The 24,526-nt window shown below is 39.7% G+C and overlaps 1 protein-coding gene across 11 annotated transcripts in view; it reads left to right on the top strand.

Moving 5' to 3' along the window:
• The window catches only part of Pde1a (phosphodiesterase 1A), a 256,187-nt gene that overhangs the window by 1,249 nt on the left and 230,412 nt on the right, over window positions 1–24,526 (top strand). For 5 of the 11 annotated variants that reach the window (XM_085680911.2, XM_048425914.3, XM_048425912.3 and 2 more), the window contains exon 3: window positions 6,894–7,040. The exons of 5 other annotated variants lie outside the window; for them this stretch is intronic. In XM_085680911.2, the coding sequence (XP_085537037.1) occupies window positions 6,894–7,040 (147 nt within the window). Of the gene's footprint in view, window positions 1–6,893; window positions 7,041–24,526 lie in introns of those variants that run through there. One more of the 11 variants, XM_085680918.2, reaches the window with a different exon arrangement.

Raw genomic sequence — 24,526 nt, 5'->3', positions numbered from 1 at the left:
CAGTTTTCACTGCAGGGTTTTCAGTCCCCATTGTGTGTGCTGTTTAGACATGCCTTTAGAAATGTGGAAAAGCGTCGCAGGAAGGCTGCGTGCTGCTTCCTTCCTCATGAAAATAATCTCTCTTAGGTAAGGAAAGCAAGAATAAGATGGAGATGTCTTTCTTCAGGAAACAAAGACAGGATTAAGATAACAATAAACAACTTCAGACCCACAGAGCCTATTTTTTGCTGGTTAAACTAATATTTTAATAAAGAAATTATCTATGTGGTATAACAGTAAAAAAAAAAACCCAAGCATATCAAATGTATTGAAGCTTTGATTTAAGCTAACCAGTTCAGTTCATCTAAGTACAGAACTGCTTCCAGAGTACTGACCGGGGCTCTTAACAACATAGATCGGGACGTGGAATTTCGCCGAGCATGGCTTGTAATCATGTTACCTGAATCAACTTTGATTCCCGTGTTATCACCTTGATCTCCACCCCCACCTCCATCCCCACCAATGTGCGTGAGTTCTGACCAGAGTTCCAGCAAAGCATTGCTTTGTTTTAGTCATATAACAGTTGTAAAATCTGACCTAACATTTGGATAAAAATATTAATATTTATCGGCCATTGGGATTTCTTAGTGCGTTTGCGTATCTCAAAATGAGGTGAAGCATTAGCTCTACAAAGACAGCTGAAGGACTACAATGCTTCGTGGGCAAGAGGCTGTGTAGGATTCCAGTTTTTAACACTGATGCACATTCCCATAATGTTTCACGAAAGGCAGTGTGTGAATAAGCCTGATGTCACTGCTCTCATAAAGCTTAATGACATCGAACTTTGCTTAGAAGTCCAAATCCTCGCAACTTTTCCCCGTTTGGAAATATTGCATTTTGCCTGTATATGTGAGCTGTGTTCTCAGTGTCTTATACAGTTTCCGTGACTTGAAGCAATCCATGGTACTGCAGTGTCTAGTATAAGAACGCACCAATAATGCCAACAACAGTTAGCAGAGAATAACTTTTAAAAAGGAGGCCATATTTACAGCATGTGAATGAAATAGAAAAATCTGTTGCCAAGATCCATTGGGGATTTAGAAGGCAGATTCTCTAGAGAAACGAATAATCCTGTTGAAACAGAGAGCAGTTCACAAATTAATTAGCATAGATGCAAATTAAGCATTAGTAGTCATCGGATGATTTGTGCTCTAACCTAATGAGGGGATGAACAGCTGCACTGGGAAGCTGTAACTGAGATCACAACCTATTTTCGATTCTTCCTGACAGGACAGGATGTTTTGTTTGCTCTGGGTAGATTGTATTTCCATAGTTACGCTAATGCATAAAGATGCGTGGTGGCGACTTCATGCATGTGACTGCAGACAATTAGAAGATTGATTTTGCATTTACCCAGCATTTTAGAGGAAAGTTATCTGACTTTTCACTATATCATTAGATGTCAGTTTCCGAGGAGGGTGATGTGGTTCCTCAACAGCACAGCAGAGCTTCACAAGTGGGCAGTAGAATATATATATTATATCATATATATATATATGTATATATATATATATGCTTTATTACTTTGGAACTATAGCTACACAGAATCACTTAATGATCTCTAGTTGATTTGGTTTTTAAAAAACCATTCTTACCGACTGAAGTGACTCTCTGCTTCTATATTGAAGCAGGAATAAATTTGCATTTTGCTTCTATCACTTTGCCTTGTACTTTGACTTAAGACATTTTCAGCATTCCGGGCTTAGGCTTGCTGAAGCAAAAAGCTCTGAGTTTAAAATCTGCATGACTAATGACAAGCAAATGGTTTAATTATGGTCTTTTGTGTAGTCTGCACTCAGTGTTCAGTGATGCTCAGGACTCCCCATTCCCTTGATGAAATGCCTCTCCTCTTTAAAACGTAATTCTGATTCAAGTAGAATTTCACCTCATTAGCATTGCACCTAGGATTGCACTTTTAAGTGTTTACAGTGGCAATCCTGGTATGCTCAGGATGCTATTACACATTTGTAAAATGATTTTCTTATTGTTGATTAAATAGATTGAGCATTGGCTATTAGATAGTTATTTGGAAATGATTTTATTCTATTACCCCTAACTTTTTGAACTCATTGATGTTTTTCAGCATACTGTCTATTTTTAATTTAGCTTATACAATGTATATTTTAAGGTTAAATTCAAGTGGAGATTAAAATAGGTGAAATGTTTATCCATGCAACATGGAAGACAAAAGCCACTATTGACAGATACTTGGAAAGTCTTTTATAGGGATTTTTATGTAGTATACTATTTTAGACACATACACAAATATTGCTGTGTAGCCCATATTGCCCTCAAATGTATAATTTTCCTGCCTCATTCTCTCTAATATTTGGATTTCAGGTGTATACCGCCACATACTAGGTTTGTGCACTCCTTTGAGTATGTAGAAATAATTTAAGAATTTTGTAACACATGTGGAAACCATTACTAATCTAAATTAAGTGTCAATCTCTCTAGACCACTTGGCTCATTTCTTCCATTAGTCTCTTTAGTGAGTGTGATGTTCACGTGGGTGTGTGCACGTGTGTGAACACATACACATGCACACGCACCCGGATGTCGGAGGTCGCTGTTCTTGTGGTCCTCACTCTTCTTCAGCTTATGTTGTGAGATAGGTTCTCTCTCTGAACTTGGAGCTTACCAGTTGAGCTAGACTGGCTGATGAGCAAACCACCTGGATCCACTAGCCCAGCCTCCCCAGTGCTAGGATAATAGGCAGGCAGTCACGCCTCTGTCTTTTTCCGCTGGTGGAAACGGTCAAGCGTAGGACCTGTGTTTACATGGCAAGTCCATTACCAGTAGACTTGGCTCCCAACCTCATCCTTCAATCTTTCCAAGTCTTTTTCATTTAATTTTTGAAAAACCATATACGCTCATGTGACTCCCAGTCTCTCAGACCTTTGGAGAGCAGAGGTGAAATAGTTTCCTATCCCCATTCTCATAAAGACCTCCGGGCCTCATGCTTCTGATTTTTGGGTCAGCATTATTTTCACCATTTCCAATTCATTTGTTACGGCCTGCTCATCATCTTTGACTGTGGAAATATTAGCAACAACTGTGACACCAGGTCCTTCATAAACCATAATTTGAAATCTTCATATACTTATCCATAAGTTATCAATAGCTTAGGACTCAAAACATTTTTCTACTTCGTATTATTCCATTTCACCAACAGATTCGGGTCCTTGTGCAGAAGTTCCCTGTGGTTCTGGGGCTCAGCTGAGTCTTACAGATTAAGGGCAGTTATTTCCCCACACAGGCTTCGCAGAGACGGATAATTTATGGTTTCTGTCTGAAAAGTTGATTTGAAAGTTTTATATTCTTTCAGCTGGTGGTGCTTTTTTAAAAATTCAGAAATAATGCTTTTTTGTGTCTTGATACTAAAGTTTCTTCCTCGTCCACTGGTACCCACAACTGTGCTGTGCATGCGTAGCGACATTGATGCTGCTTTTCCTTCCCGGTGCTGCTGTCCCAAGAATTCAGCCCTAGAGGTAGAAACATTTCCAGAAAAGTTTTCAGTGAAAATCATGTGAAGTTGTCAGAGCAACCACCCCAATGTTTTCTTCCACTGTGGTCCAGCAGACGTGACCAGAATCTGAACTCCTCAAAACCAGCAACTCTGCAAAAATTAAATGCTCACCACTTCATAGGACAATGCTTCTGGCTCCTTCATGCCATACGAGTGTAGGATTAGGATCAGCAGGGTTTCAATTATCGGTGGAGCGTCGCTGAGAGCAGAAGAACCCAATCACTCCTCACTGCCAGCTCAGGCTTGCTAAAGGCTGTCTGATGCAGGCGCAGTCCTCGCGGGAAGCTGCCCAAGCCCCATTTCGAAGATTTGACAGCAGTGCATATTTAAACGAGGCAAAGATGGTAACTGGTAAGAGGTACCAGCACCATATTCCTGAACTAGAATTATGCTTGGAGATAAAATGGCTTCATAGACAAGAAGAAAAAGAAAAGATCCTCTAAGTCTCCCGCTTAAACCCGTTACAGCGCCTCCTGCTCGCACTTGAAAGTTCAGCATCATCCACAGGGTCTCTGTGTGCCTGTTTGGTGTGAGGAGTTCCCTTTCATGCCTCCTGTTTCTGGCTCCCTCCCAAGCAGATCTGAGGCTGACTCTAAGATAGGCTGCATAGTGCCTTTATTAATTTTAATAAGCCTCTTTCTTCAGGCAGCCCAGGTTGCTCTTGCTCACCTGACTTTCCGTGTAGTGAGTTAACAGTGTTTCTATAGCAAAGACCAGGAAGCCAAGACTATGTCCTGCAGAACTCAGGCTATTTCTTCATCAGGAACATGATGACCATCTAGAGAAATACTCAGCATCTCTGCTTGAATTTACTTGTACAGAAAATTCTTTCAGACTTTCCATATTAGGCTGGCTTGGGTTTATAAAATAACCTAAACTTCATTTGCCATTCTGAAATCTATCTTCTCTTAGGGACCACGGCTTTTGGGTTTAATTACCAAGTTCACTTTACTTGTTTTGTGAACCCGGCACAGTATTGACTCTTAGTAGGAAATTACAAAATAAATCAGATTGCCTAATACAAAGTTGGAGATGGAGACAAAATTTACAGTTGGAATAGGGATAGATAGAAAATAGCAAAGTACACTTTCCATGTATTAGTTGCTAGAACTGTGACTATATAATATGTTCGTTATCTTATGTTTCCTTATAAATGCTTCTAAGAGATAACTCTCCCAAATTAGTTACTCATGTATCTGATGAAGCATGAATTTGAGCTTAGGTGTACTTGGCCTGAAAGATTATATTCATTTTTTTCTTCTAAAACAAACAAGCCACCTAACAAAGACATTCTCAGAAGAGTTATCCAGAAACATCACCAGAAAAGGATGTACAGTGGCGCTTCAAAAACAGTCCCCGGATCTCACGGTACACGGGCTAGGTCCCACCACGGGGCCACACATTTCCTAATCTCTAGTACATGTGAGTGTTACCCTACCAAGAAAGTAGGAGTAAGGCTGAAATGACCTGGTGTGAGTGGGAAGGAAACAGAACACAAACAAACCTGCTTAGGAGTTTATTAGAGGGGGTGCTTAGAGGCCTCGGGATCAGTGTGCAGGGAGGTGGGGGAGGGGATGGCAGATCCAGCTTTTAAAAGCTGCCTAGCACATGCGCACAGGGGGTTGTGCTAAGTTATACACTGATGACGCAGATGGACGACTCACACGTGCGCAAGGGTTTTAGCGGAGTCATGCATGGATGTAGCCACGCATGCGTGCACGTGGGTCACGTGAGTCCGCACGTGCCTGCCTTTAGAACCCGGAAGTGCAGCCTTCTCTGTGGCTGAATAATTACAGAGGCATCATACGGGGTAAGGTTTCCAAATAATTAATTCTTAAATAGGTCTCTTTTCCTAAATGAGCCGGGTGAACCCCATGTGGTCACAGAACCTCTTGACAATGTAGTCGTGACCGAAGAGGGGGCACCGAGAGAAGGACTGGCTTGGGAATCCCTGCACCAGACACGGACAAAGCAGGCCAGGTGCCGAGGAACATGGGGATCTCATGAAAGTAGAACACGAAGCCTTCCTGAGTGTTCAGGAAGAGTGCAATCTGGCTAATGTAGTGAAAGCTGACGTCAGCTTTATGATGTTCCATTAGAAGACAATGGAACCTATGTAGTGTTTAAGATACTAGGTTTTGTGATAGATTTGTTATAGTAGCAGCAAGAAACTAAACTGTATCTACTATACAAGAATAACACCGTTTAATACATTTGACCATTCTTCTCCTTTCCTTTTCCATACTCCCCACCAGCCATGCACAGTTAACCCTTAGAGGTGTAGAACAATGGCCCATGATACACTGGAATTGGGCAGGCTTGACCTTTGCCACCAAATGACCCCATGGATCTCTATCCTGTCTGGCTTACATGCCCAAACCATCAGTGTCTTGCCACGTTTTAATGTGAGAATATACAGTACATTAAATATACAAGTGTTATAAGAGAATATTTTCACGTTTCTTGGGGATTGTTAATAAATCTGCCCTTGTTCTTACATTGTTAAGCCTGCAACTATTTGATGGAATCCTCAAGTGGATTTCTTTAAAAATTCATGTTTTAGCCATGAGTCTAACTTGGTTTGGAGAAAAATCACCTCACAAGTCTTACTTCGGAGTTCATATTTAAAGTCATAAATCTCAGTTTGGATATAACAGTTTGCTGTTGTCTATAGAATACAAGTACTTTCGTCAGGAGTAAGAAGGCAACCTGTTATTTCTTACACTATCAGCCAGGTGACATGAAAATATTATTAATTTCTCGGAGTTTCACTTTTCTTACCTGTAAAACCTAATTATTTTGTTCATCATTCACTTATTCAGTAAATGTCCAATCTCGTTCTAGGCAAGGTTCATGTTAGACACGGGCTTATTTCTAGTAGAGGAAACAAACAACAGACAATGAAAAGAGGAATTAAACAAATCAGGTTAGCTTGTGGTGAGAAACAGCCTAGGAACTTGTACCAAAGATCCTTTAGGAAGGACTTTTGGATGCTCATGGATGATTTCTCTCAGGGAACTTTCCAAATGACACAGGGAGAAAGTGCTACCTAGGATGTTAGTATGGAAGAGGATCTGGTGAGGGACGGATTTCAGAGTCCAGTCAGTGGAGATCCAAATGTAAGTTTTAATGTAGTAAAACTTTCATTGGTCTTGGTGTACAGCTTAATGGGTCAGAGAGTCTCTGACTGCTTCTCCCTCCCCAAAGACAGACCATGAAAATCTCCCCTTCTAAATTTACCTCCAGACTTGGAACAGATGAAACTTCACTTTCTCCAAGGGCGGATTTCTTCCCTACTCACTGAGAGGGAAATCTCCGTCTCCAGGTCCAGCTGTGTCCATGATTCTTGGGCCAAACAGGCGCTCCTACTCATGGCAAAGCAGGAAAGAGGCCCAGGAAGCATCGCCACGGAAACAAGCTGCAACGAAGAGGAAAGCACTTGGACCAAATGCTTTCATACCCTGAAGTCAAGGTAACAACAGTTACATGAAGTATGTGACTGCAGCATAGCTCCTACACGATACACAGAAGGCCGTGAAGACACGGTAACCATCAGTACTCCCACAGCACTCACCTTCAAGGCAGGACTACTCACTCGCTCTGTGATCCTCTTTATGTCGATCTATTTTACAATATGTTAGTTTTCTCATATATAAAGTGGAAATAACTCCTATCTTACAGATGTTGAAGAATTTAAATTAATCAATAATTATAAATTCATTTAATAGTATCTAAAATTCCACAGATTTTATCAGTTAGAATTATTGTTGCTAATTTTGCATACTGAACCAGACCTTTTTTTTTGGGTGGTAATTGGCACTATGCGATACAGGCTGCCTTGGAACTTGCAATATTCCCATCTATGTATACTAAGTACTGAGATTACAGGCATGTGTCATTATGCATGGTTCCAAAATTCTGCACTTTAAAAGGTACTTTTGTTATCAGAACCAGTAGACAGACTAAGATGGTCAATATAAGAAAACTTTCTCTTAGCCTAATGGACTCTCATAGGAGTTTCTCAGTTTCTTTCTCCCAGTCTGTTAACCTTTAAACTGGAAGGACTTGTGTTCCCTTGAGTCTGAAGCTGGGGGGTCTCAGGGAGAAAACTGAGAAGGGGTTAGCCTTGAGAGTTTCACTAGGAGAAGAATGTATTGATGGCTTCGACTTCATTTTTTTTTTATAGTGGAGTTTGGTTCTCTCTGGTCACGTACAACTACAGGCTAGATAGATTTCCTGTGGTACTGGTTTGCAGGGGGTTGACTTCTTATCGATAGGTGTGATGTCTCAAGACCACGCCTTTGCTGACCCATTTGGTAAAACATCACAAAACCATCATGCTTCTAGATTTTGTCCTGTACTGTGTTTCTGCCAGCTAGTCAAGTGTTAGGTATGGTTAACTGCAGTCAAGGGAAAAAAGATGGAGGCTGGGGTGATGGCTAAAATGTGGTTAAAAGCTTTGGCCAAGCAAGCATAAGACCCACAGTTTGAAGATGGGAATGAATGGTGTCCACTTGCAAGCCCAGCCTTGGAAGGTGGAGGGGTGGCTCCTGGTAGCAAACTGACCAGTGAGACTCGTCATGTCAGCGAGCCCTGGGTTTAACTGAGGGACCCAGACTCAATGAACAAGGATAGAAAGCAATAGAGAACGGTTCCCACATCATTCTTGAGCCTCCATATGCATGTTTCCACACATGCACATGTACCCACCCACGCCTGTACTCACACACATGCAAACATACACACACAGACGGAAACACAAATGAAACCCAAAGGACCCCAAAAAATGCTAACAAGTCCTTAGAAGTTTAAAAATGAAGCTTCACATTTTGATTTCTCCTCTAAGCTAGACTCTCTTGAAGCTGTTTAAAGATTTATTTTATATTTTATAAAATATTAAAAAGTAGATTTTTACTAAATAGGCCTTGCATGCTCAAGAACGCAGGTAATTTTCTTTTGTAGGTGAAATTTTGGTATTTATAGCTCCTCAAATAAATTCATAATGGGTCATGAAAAACTTTTTGATATTTATAGCTCTTCTAATAAATTCGTAACGGGTCATGAAAAACGAGTTAGTTTCTAGGCATGAAAGTTTTCAGGAGAAGGAAAAATAGATCTTGATTAAAGTGTGGATGAGGGCTGGAATGTGACTCATTCAGAAAGTGCTGGCATAGGAAGGATGAGGTCTTGGGGTCAATCCTCATGAGCATGCTGACCAAGGAACACTCCTGAAACAGGTCCCAGTTAGTTCTGATGAAAACCAAAATAAATTCACTAGGAAAGACACAGTGTGCTGATTCTGTTCTGACTGACTTAAAACTAAATTCAAGAACAAGATGAGGAGAAAGTATACAACTTCAGGGTTGACCCCACTTCTGAGTAAAGTCTCTCAAAACCACCTCAGAGTTGAATTATAGAAATAATCATACTTAGAAAGTTCTTGTGCTTTCCACTGTCTGAAACTTTTATCTTTTAAAAAGATTTTCATTGTGTATGTTCATTTTACTCAGTATACAAGGACATGCCCACGTTTGTATGACACGTTCCCGCAAATATACACGGTACATCGAGCACACTCTGAAATGGTTTTCTTCTGATATATGTGTCTCAGAATAATCATCTGCAGTTTTTTTTCCACTGAGAAACTGTATCCCCAAGCATGGCCACTTGACTACTGCTTCATGGTTGGTAAGGAAGAGCCAGAGTCCCAGGTCCATACTTAGTCCATTTAACACCGACGCACATGCTTCAGCTCAACACCCTAGACACACTAGGAATTAAAACAATTCTCCCGTTTGACTTTTCTGCAATCTGTCATCTGTTTGCCTAACTCTGCATACTTGAGAGTTAAGACTCTAATGGGAGACAGCTCTTGGTTTACACTTTATAGATGGCAGAAACTCTCCTACTTGTCCCTCATCCCAGGACATGCATTGTCACTAGGTCTTGACTTAAACCATGATGCTTGTTAGCATCTCTGAAGATTTGATTATTACAAAAACTGTTGATCCTCAGAACTTGAAGCTTTGCAATATTATTCCAATTTTCTTGACTCCATCCCCCAAACAGCAGAAAGAAAAAGCACAGAATATTTTATTTGCCAGTGAGGATATGGCTATGATTCTGAAGATAAAAAACACTTATTTATGTATATTTATTCATATATATACTCATGTGTATATGGTAACCCTTTTTTGTTATGAAAGATTTTAAGCATGTGGTAGCAGTCTTCCTTTGAGTGAAGTAGGTTGTATTTCCCCACTTTGCTTAGGTCAGAAAAATTAACTTAATGAAGTTTATTTTATTTTACTTTCAATAACAAGTAGAAATCACATTTTCCCCCCAGGCTGTTTGGAGGTGGGTGCTATCCAGACTAGAGAGATCCCTTCTTCATTTCAGAATGTTGTAATTTTCCAGCACTTCCCACTCTTTTCAACATGAATAACATGCATATTTTTGATATGTGTGCATTATTTTGATATAACTGCTTTATTTTCCAGCAAAGTTCTGTTTTAATATCTGAGACTCTCCTGCAAGCCTCTGTTCTCCAGAAACCTTTACTCTAGGGGTCCAATTTGTTCGTGGTTTTCTGCATCTCTTGGATCCCCTCTCACTCTTGGTTGTGCAATGTGCATTGACCAAGGGGACCTTATCAAATGTAATATAAGACAAGGCAGGGAAGGGCCTATTCATTGGGGCTAATCTCACCTGAAGCTCTCCCATGCCTCACTGCAGCACATGGAGAAGTCTGATCAATATGGACACAAAGAGGAAATATTTACCACTCAGGAGAAGCCCCTCCATTTCTACCAGACATGTAGGTGAAGACAGCTTGGACTAGACAACTTCACAATTGCAAGGGGCTAATAACTTACTCATTGTTTAGGAGCAATAAGGTCTGATTAGTTTATACACACTTACACTCTGTTTTTTGCCTCTAAGATTTTTTTTCTGTCATTTTATGGTTTCAACAGATTCTTCTATGTGTACTGTTTTGCTATCATCATCTATAATATATATATATGTGTGTGTGTATGTATATATGTGTAAACAATTAGTAAACATTTCAGAGATTAGAAAAGTAAAAAAATGGAGATGTTCTTTTATAGAAAAATCAGTCTAGTGAAATTTCCCCTATCTTGTTTTTACCAAGAGCAACATAAGTGCCTTGTATCTACTTACAGCATTTCGTAGAAAGCCTGCCCACTTGGTGGCCTGTGTATTGAAACTGTATTGTCGCTAGATTTCAATGAACGAATGAGGGTTCCTATCAAATAGAAATGAGACACAGAGTAAGGCAGGAAAGCTACACAGTTGTGTAAAAGAAGATGGTTCATATCTCGTTACCCTAACAACAGTGACTAGCAAGGCCAGAACTTTCTGCCCATCCTGTTGCCCTGAAAACAGGTTGTACAGGACCTGGGAAGGACCACTCACTATTATTCTAGGTCTCTTCTTTGAAAGCACAAAGTAAAAAGACCAAGTGGAGTTATATCTTATTCCTCCTAAAAACACAATTCTAATTCTCAAACTACTTCATAAGATTGTCTTTCCGGATGTGAAAGAGATTGAAAAATCATAACCTCAATTTTTGTATTCATGAGTGCAGAAACCTTTGCTAATTTTTGGTTGGCTCAACGGAACATTGGTAAGAAAAACTGAGGAGGGAATAAAAAATGAACAGAGAGAACAGGCAGTGGGAATCAGCGAGGGCACGGGGGTTCCACCATCTGAGAGCTGGAGTTGTCGGCCACGTTAGCCAGGCTCAGCTCAGTTTTAGAGGCACTGAAACGAGTCATTGCTATTTAGCGACCTCCTTTTCCTTTCATATAATGCATAACCAAACATCATAAAATGAAGCAAGGTTGTACATTTTATCAACATATTTCTCAATTTGGTAAAAACGTCCTCATTTTTCATTCACATTCAGTATTAAATTTCTTTTTTCACTCATTGTGTCTATGTAGAGTCGATAAGAAGGCAATCTGGTCAATTCTTTTTCCTGCTTCTTTTTCTTTGTTTCGTGGGTAATTGGTTTCAGCAGGTAAAGGAAATATAATTTAGCTTTACCGTTGTCTCTTCCTTATTTATGGCTTATGTAAAACAGTTCTTTATAAAACTGATCTATGTGCTTAATTTTGATAACTACTGATTTCTATAAATACAGGCAAGACATTAGTTTAGTGGTATGGCAGTGGTTTTAAGTTTTACACTGAACCAGAAGTTTTACTTGGTAAATTCTTCTCTCAAAAAGCAGGAAGCTAGTTTGGTGGAAAAAAGATTTTTCTAGTTTAATTTGAAACTTAATATAGATGGGTAAGAAGAGTTATCTGTGGAAAAAAAAGATCAAGTTAGGGCTGAATTTTGGAAAGAGCAGGCAGGGAAGTTGGGAAGTTGTCCTCGTGACATGAAAATCAGAGAGACATTGCTGATCACCAGAAACTAGATGGGCGAGCGCTCCAGGTCCCTTAGTGCCCTCCTGTTTCATTTTCATTGGTCACGCAAATATTATTGTTCACTCAGTTGTTAGTTTGCTTGCCAGATAATCCTTCACCTTCCCTTTGAGGCAAAGCATCAGAGGGAGCATCTCCTGCACCGTGTGGTGTCCCGAGTGCCTGGCCCAGCAGGTACCATAAAGTAAGAATCAAAAAATGATTCATAGTTGAATGAAACAGCCATGAGAAATCACATGAGCTCAGGCTGAAAGATCAACTGCATGGAGCATCCTTGAGCTGCTTCCGTAGAAAGGAAGTGAACAGAGTCCCAGAAAAGCCTCCCCAGTGACAGATCACTGGGGATGTGACTTTAGTACATACATAACGACAGAAGCCCAAACTATATCATGTTCCAAGGAGTCACTGTCGACAGATGAGTTCTTGTAAAGGGTAAGAATAGAGCCATGTAGGTGCTCACATGCTGGGCGTGGCACAGAAATCTACAAATGGCAGTGCTTCATGTGAGTGACATCTTGGTACAGCTGTATGGAAGGGCACGTGTTAGCTTTTGCCAAATTCTTCTGCCAGATACAAGATGGCGGTGAAAGCTGCTCATTGAAAAATGATATCGTGGGTAGAATACAAAGGGAAGTCAAGTATAACTTATCAAAATGCTCACTGCAAGCTCCCTAGGTTCTGTAAAAAGTCACATTCAGGAAGATTTAAAGGTTCTTTTAAGGTATAATTGAATGTTTAGGATTCTGGTGAGAATGAACAACTTCCGTGATTCGTGAGTGTTGTGGCCTTGCAGCGAGAACAGGTAGATTGCTCTGTGGGAGTTCCCAGGCTTCCCAGAGTCAGGCAGGAGAGAACCTGGTCAAACTGGAAGACATCCAACCCGAAACCTTCAGTGGTAGCTTCCATCCTTGTCCTGCAGGGTTCTTCTAAAAAAAAAAAAAAAGTTTAGTAGCTTCAAAGCTACATCCTCATCAGTTTCCTAAGGAGATGGAGCAATTTGAATAGTCCCATTTCATTTTATCAGCCATTCAAACGCAAGATATGTGACAAGATGGAAACTAAGTGCAACATTTTTACACTGACAGTCAGTAGCTTTGTTCTCTGGCTTCATCCTGTCATGTGAATCATATCACAATTAGGAAAAATCAAGGGCATATTATTTATTCCAAATAATAATCTATCTAGTCAAAATTGTAAGCTGGATTAAGGGATTATCCATACTTAGTGACTAAAAATGTCTAACATGACATTCACAACCAGAATAACAGTTTCTAGTTTAGAGGATTAAAATATTCCCAGCATTCTTCCTCAGGTGACTTTGCTATACATTCCTTCCCTTTATTTTACATGAAGTATGTGCCAAGCTTTCTCATTTGGGCCACCAGCCTGCTCCCAAACCAGACACAGATACGTATTAGTTTTGAATGCGCAGTCTTAGCTTGGCACTTTTCTGGCTAGTTCTTTTACCTTAAGTTAACCTGTTTCTCTTCATCTACCTTCTGCCTCAGAGTTTTTTTTACTTTTCCCTCAGTGTATCTTACTTTCACTGCTTCCCATGTCTGTCTGGCAATGGCTGCCTGGCTTCTGGCACCAGGCATGTCCCTTCTTCTTTCCTCTTTTTTCTTCTCCTTCCCCTGCTCTTTTTGAGCCTACCTTTCTCCTCCTATTTATTCTCTCTGCCTGCCAAGCCCTGCCTATCCTTTCTCTGACTAGCTACTAGCTGTTCAGCATTTTATTAGACCAATCAGATGCCGTAGGTTGGGAAGGTAACGCAGATAATTAAACACACACCCTTACATCATTAAACAAATGCAGTGTAAACAAAAATAACAAACCGACAGCTAAAGTAATATTTGGCAGATAAACACATATAACACATCTTTGCCTAGTTAAAATAATATTCTACAACAGAAGTGATTTGTAAATTTTTTAATGAAAAATTACCAAATGAACAGGTTGAAATACAGTACCATGATAGGTAACATTTTTATTTTCACTGTTATGTTTTTTCATGTCTAATTCTGCATTTTTTGTGTAATAATATGAGTACTTAGTATAATTAGAAAAGTTTGTTGATCTCCTGGAAAATCAGAAATGGTATAAAATCATTTCAGAGTACTTCGGGTTAGAAATGAATAATTGTAAAGCTCTCTAGGAAGAGAAATGTTCAAATGGAACAATAAAATTAGAGAATTGAAAAATTTCTTCTTGACAAATCTAGATTGTTTTTCTAAGTATGTGTATTTTTTTCTCTACAAGTAAATAATAATTTTCACAGTGTGAGTTATACTACAGTGATCTTAGTCACTGATTCTCTCCGACTTAGGAATGGAAGTCTTGAACAAAAAGGACGTTAAAGCTTAAATCACGTAGACTATATAATTATTCAGGTATTTTGTAAAACAAGACTGATAATGTTTTATTACCCCAAGCCAGTTTCTACAAGACAAATTAATTGGCTTGTTTGTGCAACCAGATTCACTTATTGGTCACATTGAGATTCCTATCAGTATCCTGGCCAGTAGGATTAGGACAATAAATAGAAAAGAAGTGATTCCCTCCTTCATAGAGTTTATATTTTCATGGCAAAGATGAATTATAAAAAAACAAAAAATATGTAATACATTTGCCATGGAAGCAAGATAAAGCAACAAGTTTCCTGGGAATTTTAAAGTAGCCATTTTAGAAAGGAGTGGCCAGGAAGAGTTTACCTGGTGGGTGATTATCAAGATGAATTTAAAGCAGGTGGGAGGCTGCACCAGGGCGCATCGGCATGCTTGACGTGGGATGGCCTTCTGTATATGTGTTGCTTTTATTGGTTGATGAATAAAGCCGCTTGAGCCCGTGGCTTAGCATAGTAAGGCCAGGAGGGAAATCAGAACAGCGATAGAGAGAGTAGATGGAGTCAGGGAGACGCAGTGCAGCAGCCGAAAGAGGCAGATGCCATGGAACTGCCCAAGAAGTAAGAGGTAACAAACCATGGGCCTCGTGGTAAAATATAAAATAGAAATGGGTTAATTTAAGATGTAAGAGTTAGTTAATAAGCTGTGTGAACTAATAGGCCAAGGAGTGCTGTAATTAGTATAGTTTCTGTGTGATTATTTTGTGTCTGGGCGGCCAGGAAACTAATGCTTGTGCTTATGGAGGCAAAGGCAGAGCTCCTTAAGCAGGGGTCCATTGTGAATGTTTGAGGAAAACCGCAAAGACCAATCGTACTAGAGAGCAGGTGGAGTGAAGGAGAAGAATCTAGAGTGTACCAAAAGGCAGAAGCCAGATTATCCAAGATTCTGTTAGGGCAATAGAAGAAATTAGGATTATGTTTCTCCATAACAGGAGGTCCTTGGATTGATAGGGATGGAGGAGCTTATGACTGTCTCCTGAAAAGTGATACCAGTGAGTGGGGAGTCGTGAAAGGCCAGACTAGGAAGCAGGAGAGTGTGTTCAGAGGCAATGGTGGATGTTCTGGTAAAGGCTCAGTAACTACTGGATCTTGTTACCAGTAGTGGCAGTGGTAAAAGTGATGCCTAAGTCTATGGATAGCACAGTACTGAAGTCTAGAAAGACTAGATTTTCCTATACATATATATTTATGATAAAATTTCATTGTAAGTTAGGCACAGTAAGAGAACAACAGCAATAATAATGAAATCAAACAATTATAACAAGATACTGAATGAAAATTGTCACACTCCCCGTTCTTCCTTTTCTCTTCCTCTTCTTGTCTCTTTGAGAGGGTTTGTCTTTGTTCTGCAGCTCTAGCTGTTTTCCAGCTCACTATGTAGGTAAGGCTGGCCTCCGACATGCAGAGATCTACTCGCCTCAGCCTCCTGAGTACTGGGCTTAACGGACGGCTCCAACATGCTTGGCTTCTTTAAGGTTATTCTTGAATAAAGTGAGCCAGAACTCTGATATCATGATCGTCCATCTGAGATACGGTAGATGTTTGTGAACCGAGTAACAGATGGGTCGCAAATACAGGATAGAGATGCTGGGCAAGGGACCGTTCATATCTCAGGCAAGGGGGCACTGATGGCATGAGATATTGTCCTGTGACGCAGATGAACTGTTTACTTCTGAGTTTTCCTTAAAAAAAAATGGTTGGCTTCAGATGCACTGAAAGTACAACCCGTTAAAGTGTAACTTCAAACATATTTAAATTCCAGTTGACTGAACTTCATAATGAAATGAATGCAGGGTGTCCAGAGTCACATGGATGAAGCACAGTACCTTGGAATGTGGTGTGTGTGTGTGTGTGTGTGTGTGTGTGTGTGATGAGCACCAGAACTTACAGTCTCTTATATAAAACCTTTGCATCAGATGTGACCCGAAGTCGTAATTTTCACAGGAACACTGCTTTCCAGAGGGGAGAGTGTCAGAGGACAGTGTCATTGCTGCTTTCCAGAGGGGAGAATGTCAGAGGACAGTGTCATTTCAAACTCAGTCAGCATGGACTGAATATGATTGACTATTGGGCTCTTGTACCATGAAGGAATTTTTAGTAGCATTTGTAAAATATTTGCAATAAAAGAGGACAACAACTATCCCAGGAGTGAAAAGAAGAAGGAACCAGAGGTGAATCAAGGAGCTAAATGCACATCTGCCCTTTTGAGCACTTTCTGAAAACCAGTCTTAAAGATGGGGTGACTGCTAGAAGGGACCTTGAGGAAAGGGGTTCATTGTGTGAGGAGGTTGTTAATGAGAGATTTCCGTTAGGAAAGTTGATTAAAAAGGTGGCCTTAGGAATTGAAAGATTAGCCAGGAGAAAGAGAATCAGAAAGAAAGGAAGAGAAGCATCAAGGAACATGAAGAGAAGGCGTGAACCATTTGCAAGTAGGTAGGTGAATACTTGGTGGTAGTCCCCTCTGGGTACATTTACATACTCAGCTGGAGGAAGTCTTGGGCTCTTTTCAAGAAAGCCTGGGAGAGGGAATCTGAGAAAATGGTGACAGTCACCACACAGGAAATGCAGGGAAATGAGTCCATCAGCCTAAGGCCACTGCATCCCCCCTGCCAGGCTTTTCCTGTGCATCCAGCTTGGCAGCTTCCATGAAGGACCACAGCAGGTGCAGAACTGGATTTACAGAGTCCATATTTTCCCAGAGAACACAAGTGTGATCAATGCAGAGAAAATGTAGATTTGAGAGTCTCTTTAAAGACTTGAAAACTTGCCTGACCCTGAACCTGAGGTCGAGAAAGGAGAGTGAATGAGCCATGAAAAAGCGGGTGAGGTCAAGGGGCAAGGGGTGGAGGAGGGGAAGGAGTCCCTGGAATCAGGCACTAGAATCAGAGACCTTTTGTTTTTAAAGACCCACAATTGTATAATGAATAGACATGCCTTGTAGGTAAGCTTATACAAGAAACCCAGTTTGTAAAACGACTATGTAGAGGCAAATTCTCTTTTATTTTTTCCTCTGCAGAAGACACTCCAAGATCCTTTTGCATTTAGTTACCAGGGTGTCTCTCCAAACCAGGAGAGGCTGTTAGAAGCATGGCCATTTCTGTAAGGGAAACAAAGCTGGCAGATCTAATTTTAGAATGCTTTTCCCTGACAACAGTCTTTTAAATAATGTCTATACGGTAATCAAAATTGACTCCAGAAATTACTGAGACTGTGTTTGGGCAAGGAAATTAAATTCCTTTTGATGGGTGAGCTTCTCATGTTGTTGTGAAACCATGTAACAAAGCTTTCCCTTCACCTGTCTCTAATGATGGGGCTTGATTGCCTGTGGTGCTGACGGTGGAGGATGCAGTATCAACAGGCACATGTGCAGTGAAGGTTTAACCCTGCACAGCGTCAGTGTTATGGCCTTAAAGGGTACAGGGCCGTCAGCTGACCACAGCAGACGTTAAATTTCCTCTTGAGAGCTACGTTGCTTGTTAAGTCTGTACAAGCTACAGGATCAATTAACTGTTCCTTTCTATGATGGTTGTTGCAAGATTAACCCTGCTTGTTAACATGCATACACGTACTTACATGTGTTCAAACACACTCACATGAAATAGCCGCATACAAGATTATGCCCCCACCCCCGATAGACTGCAATTTTGATATGAATGCAAGTTCTTTCAAGCAACTACCATACTGTGTTGTAAGTTTTAAAGCAAAGTAAAAGTCGTTTTATCTTTTCTACTTTTATCAACATTAGTGCTACTGTATATATGCATCTATATATATAAAATCTCGTGGAGCATGATATTCAGAGTTAGGGGAAAGGAGAGTGTGGATGAATTTTACATCTACTTATGTGTTTAAGAAATTGACTTAAGCCTGAGGAGGTTTCTCAGTGGGTAAGAACACTTGTACAAATGTAAGGATTTGAGTTCCGATCCCCAGCTCTGACACGAAGAGTCGAGGTGTCTGGGTATAGCTGATGCTCCTGTGTTGATGGCAGAGAGACATGAGAACCCTGGGGTCATATTTGAGACCACCTTAACCCCCGAATCAGTGAGCTCGAGGTTTAGTGAGAACTTTATCTCAAGAGAACAAAGTAGAGAGTGACAGAGAAAGCCACCAGACATCCCCAACTAGCTGCAGCACACGTGTGCACACAGGTACATTGCAAATGCATGCACATACATGTGTACCACAAAAAACCCCAATAAAATCAACAAATTAATTTTAGTGCTTGTATACAATAAACTTATTTGGAGGAGTATAAGCTATATCAATATCTCAAAATTTTCACTTTATGCCAATTATTGTTGAAAAAATTCCCCGCCCCCCTGCCACCACTAAAGATGGACGCCATGCACTCAAGCATGCTGGGAAACCTACTGCTGTGCTACAACCCCGCCTGATTTCTGAGCTTCTGCTGAGTCCTTCAGGATTTCCCTTATTTGGAGTCTATTTCTATGCCCAAACAAACAAACAAACAAACCCAGACAAACAAGCAGACAGACATATCTTCAGTGTTGATTACAATAACTCATGACTTACAAGGGACCTAGGAAAGCTGAGAATAGTTTTGATCAAATTCATTTGTCCCCTGACTTGTGACTAAGTGTGATTATTTGACACACACTCAAATATTAGTGGCCGAATCAGGGTGAGTAGGATTTTCTTATTAAGCATTCTCCACTTGTGTGGATCTTCAAACTTCTCTCTTGCTTTTCGCAAAGCACACACTTGTTTGGTCCCCTCTGTAACTTTATTTATCCCCTTTAATCCAACCACATCCATCCTTGCCCATCATGCCCCTCCCAGGGCTCTGCCCGCTAACATCTGTGAAATCACCTGTGCTAGCCTCTTAATGAGCGAGAACACGTTACATATCTCTCTATGCCTTGCTTATTTAACTTGACAGTGTTCTTGAGTTTCAACCACGCTACTTCAAGTGCCAGTTTCTTTTCTGTGGCTCAGTACTCTTTTGTCATGTGTGTACACTTTTGTCTTAGTTAGGTTTTCTATTGCTGTGCAGAGACAGCGTGACTACAGCAACTCTTATCAAGGAAAACGTAATTGGGGGCTGACTTGCAGTTTCCGAAGTTCAGTCCCTTATCTTCATGGTGAGAAGCATGGCAGAATGCAGGCAGACATGGTGCTGGAGAAGGAGTTGAGAATTCTGCATCTTGATCCATAGGCAACAGGGACTAAACTGTGTCACTGGGCATGAGGTGAGCATTTATGAGACCTCAAAGCCTGCCTCCACATTTTCATACTTCCTCCAACAAGGCCATACGTACTCGAACAAGGCCACACCTCCTATAGGTGTCACTTCCTTCCAACACATGAGTCTCCGGGGGCCATAACTATTCAAACCACCATGACTACATTTTTTTCTATTCATTCACCAGTCAGTAGATACTGAGGTTGCATGTAAACCTTGGCTTCAATCAACATGGAGTTACTAGTTTCTCTCTAATATGTCTGCTGCTTCCTCAGCATTCCCCGGCGGGCGAGGATGGCCGGGTCTGTGTTTCTGTGTCCTGGGACCATAGCATGTTAAACCATTCAAGGTATCCAAAATAATTCCTGTAATCCCAGAATCTTTTGTGGGAAGTTGCCACAGGTAATATTTGCTCATTTACAGTTTGCAAATTGAAAATTATTTTTTACTCCCTGGATCTCCTTTTTCTTCTTCTTGAGAATTGAACTGAAATTATGCAGGACTACATAATTTCTATTTATTATTCCCCCAAAGCTATACTTGAATGTCCTAAACTGCCAGTCATATTTTGGATAGGACCTTAAAGAAATATAAAATTGTTTTCCTTGGTATCAAACATTGATTCACAGCACATTTACTCTCAAAATTTAAATCTCATTTCTTTTAATGTAATAAAATAGTAGATGCCCTACTTTCATTTGTATGGCTGTGATAAAATTTCCTTGTTAAAAAAAACAACATAGGAGAGAGTTTATTATTAGCTCACAATTTTAGGTTATGGCCTGTCACTGCAGGAAAGTCAAGGTGACAGGAATGGATATAGTCATGAACAGAAGCCAATGCTCATATACTCAGTTCACTTGCTGTCTTGTTATGTAGTTCAGGACCCTCTGTCTGGGGAATGGAACTGTCCTTAGTGGGCTAGAGCTTCCTGAATCAATGAACTGCAGACAATCCCCCATAAACGTTCCCACCGACCAACCCAATGCAGACAACCCCTTGTTGACATTCCTTACCAGGTGGTTTTAGATTGTGTCAAGTGGACAGTTACCCATCACAGCACTGCAAGACGATGCACCAGGAGGATTTTTCTCACATTATGATGGTATCCAGGTCTGCTCCTTCTGATCTCAGCTTTCATTGTTTAATTTTTCTTTTTGCACATAAATCCTTATTTCAAAATGGTAATGACTTTATCTCTTAGCTATCTATTTGAATGATAATTTGTCTTCTCATGTAAAAGTGGATGCAAACTGAGGACTTGAGATTCATCTTTGACTACTCTATCCCCCACATATAGTTCTATTACCATTTCAGTGGATCAATATTTGATGTTTATAATGTTATGACTAAATTAGTTTCACTTCTGAGCCAGGTCATGAAAGTGAGCATGTTTCTTATAGAGTGTAATTACTTGTTTTCCTGGAATTAATAAACATCTCATTTTAATTGTTGCTTTTTTTGGCTTCAGTGACTGCATACCCATCACTAATTCTTTCCAAGGTCATCCAAAGAGTTATAAACACATGCAACACTTTTCTTGCATTTGCGACCATATCGTATATTTCTTCTGTCTGACTCTTTGAAAAAAAATTCCTTCTTAGCTCAGTCACATTCTCTAGATATGGCTTTTGTCTTGTGTAATCTGTTCACCTTAATTGGAAGATATGTTTACTATTTCCTATTCACTGGATCCCATTCTTTCTTGGTTTACTCACATTAGATTAGCTTGTCCAATGTTCCTTAGTTAGGACTTTTGGGAGTTACATTTTTAAAAGTGCACCTACAGACTGGGGAGATGATTCACTTGGTAAAGTGTTTGCACACAGGTAGAAGGACCTGATTTCAGGTTCCCAGGACCCACAAAATCGCTGGGGTGACATCATGCTGTTGTAACCCCAGTGTGTGAGGAACAGAGACAGGCAGATCCCTCAAGATCATTGGTCAGCTTCCTCAGCCAAATTGATAAGCCTCAGATTCAAGCGAAGACCTTGTCTCAAAACATAAAAGTGCTGGGATTAAAGGCATGTGGTCCCAAGTGCTGGAATCAAAGTAGTGAGCTCTGTGTCTCTTTTAGACTGGTTAAATCTCATGTAGCCCAGTCTTGATCTTCCTGCTTTCCACCTCCCAAGTGCCTGGCTTTTATGGCTAACTAGTAGCTAGCTCTGTTCTTTGATTTTCAGGCAATCTTTATTTGCTAGAACACAAACAAAGTATCACCACACTGGGTTTTTTGTTTTTCGATATGAAGTTGAATATTTTTCCTTCAAATCTTGCAAAGAATTCTGTTGAGACTTTAATGGGGATTGCACTGAATCTGTAGATTGCTACTGCTAAGATGGCCATTGCAGCTATGTTGATCCTGCCGATTCGTGAGCATCTTCTTCCATTTCTTTCTTCAAAGATTTGAAGTTTTTGTCATACATATCTTTCATTTGCTTGGTTAGAGTTACACCAAGATATTTTATAGTATTTGAGGCTATTGTGAGGGTGATGATTCTTTAATTTCTTCTCAGCCTATTTTTCATTTGTATGTAGGAGGGCTACCGATTTTTTTGAGTTAATCTTGTATCCAGCCACTTGACTAAAGGTGTTTATCAACTGTAGGAGTTCCCTGGTAGGGTTTTTGGGTTCTAATCATCTGTGACTAATAATACTTTGACTTCTTCCTTTCTAATTTATATACCCTTGATTGCTCTCATTGCTCCCACTAGAACTTTAAGTTCTGTATTGAATAGGTATGGAGAGAGTGAACAATCATGTCTTGTTCCTGATTTTAGTCATATTGCTTTGAGTTTCTCTCCATTTAATTTGATGTTGGTAATCAGTTTGCTGTATATTGCTTTTATTATGTCTAGTTATCCATGTATCCCTGGTCTCTCCAAGACTTTTAATCATGAAGGGGTATTGGATTTTGTCAAAGACTTTTTCAGCATCTAAGCATAAGATGATCATGTGGTTTATTTTTTTAAGTTTGTTTATATGGTTGATTACACTGACAGTATTTTGTATGTTGAGCCATCCCTGCATCTCTGAGTTGAAGCCTACTTGGTCACGGTGGATGATCTTTTTGATGTGTCTTGGATTCAGTTTGCCAGTATTTTATTGAGTATTTTAGCACTAATATTTATGAGTGAAATTGGTCTGTACATCTCTTACTTTTTTGTATCTTTGTGTGCTTTGAGTATCAGGGTGACTATGGCCTCATAGAAGAAATTGCTTTGTTCCTTATGTTTTTATTTTGTGGAATGATTTTAAGAGTATTGGCATTAGCTGTTCTTTGAAGGTCTTGTAGAATTCTGTGTTAAAACTGTGTGACTGCAGGATATTTTTTTGTTTGTTTATAGAGGCAGGGTTTCTCTGTAGCTTTGGAGCCTATCCTGGAAGATTGGGAGACTTTTAATGACTGCTATTTCCTTAGGGGTTATTGGTCTACTTAAATTGTTTATTTGACCTTGATTTAACTTTGGCAAGTGGTATCTATCAAGAGATTTGTTCATTTCTTTTAGATTTTTCAATTTTGTGGGGTACAAGTTTCCGAAATATGACCTAATGATTCTCCGGATTTTCTTAGAGTCTGTTGTTATGTTGCCCTTTTCCTTTCTGATTTTGTTGATCTGGGTATTCTCTTTCTGCTTTTAAGTTAGTTTGGATAAGGATTTGTCTCTCATTTTGATTTTCTCAAAGAACCAATTCTTTGTTTCATTGATTCTTTGTATTGTTCTCTTTGTTTTTATTTTATTGATTTCAGCCCTGAGTTTGATTATCTCCTGCCATCTACTCCTCTTATGTGTGTTTATTTCTTTTTATTCTAGAGCTTTCAGGTGTGCTGTTAAATAGCTAGTATGAGATCTCCTAAATTCTTTATGAATGTACTTGGTACTATAAACTTCTCTCTTAGCACTGCTTTCATTGAGTCCCACAAGTTTAGGTATGTTGTGCATTCATATTCATTGAATTCTAGGAAGCATTTAATTTCTTTATTTCTTCCTTCACTCGATGGTAACTCAGTAGAGCGTTTTTCAGTTTCCATGGGTTTCTAGGCTTTCTGTTGTCTCTGTTGTTGTTGAAATCCAGCTTTAATCCATGGTGTTTTGATAAGATAAAAGGGGTTATTTCAGTTTTTTAAAATCTGTTGCGATTTGCTTTGTGGATGAGTATATGATCAATTTTGGAGAAGATTCCATGTGGTGTTGAGAAGATATATTCTTTTGTGTTTGGACAAAACGTTCTGTAGATATTTGTTAGGTCCATTTTAGTCATAACACCTGTTAGTTCTGCTATTTCTGTTTAGTTTCTGTCTAGATGACCTTTCCATTGGTGAGAGTGGGGTGTTAAGATCTCCTGCTATTATTCTTTGGAGTTGTATATGTGATTTAAGATTTAGTAATGTTTCTTTCACAAAGTGAATGCCCTTACATTTGAGACAGAGATGTTCAGAACTGAAACTTCATCTTGGTGTTTTCCTTTGATGAATATGAAATGCATTTCTCCATCTCTTTGGATTAATTTTGTTAGATATTAGGGTAGCTACAGCAGCTTACTTCTTGGGTTCATTTGCTTGGAAAATCATTTTGCAACCCTTTACTCTGAGGTGTGTTTCTTGTATGCAACAGAATGATGGATCCTGTTTTTGTATCCATTCTGTGGTCCTAGTGTGGAACCCAGGGGAGGGGGAGCAGTCTTAATTTGACTACATTTTTATTTTGACTTGTTCTTACGTATAGTACTCCACTCTTTTTTTAAAAATAAAAATATTCTATTTTTATAGCTCTGATATGAGTTTAGATTAATAATCATATTTCCTTCTATATGAACACTTTGATTTTTTTGTGGAGTGCCTTTGCTTCAATGCATATTTTATCTTCAAGGATTTCTTCAGAGGTCTGGTAATTCAT

Source organism: Myodes glareolus, chromosome 21, assembly GCF_982192425.1.
Source record: "Myodes glareolus chromosome 21, mMyoGla1.1, whole genome shotgun sequence".
NCBI lineage: Eukaryota > Metazoa > Chordata > Mammalia > Rodentia > Cricetidae > Myodes > Myodes glareolus.
The sequence above is the reverse complement of the archived record's forward strand: the minus strand, read 5'-3'. Positions and strand labels throughout refer to the sequence as shown.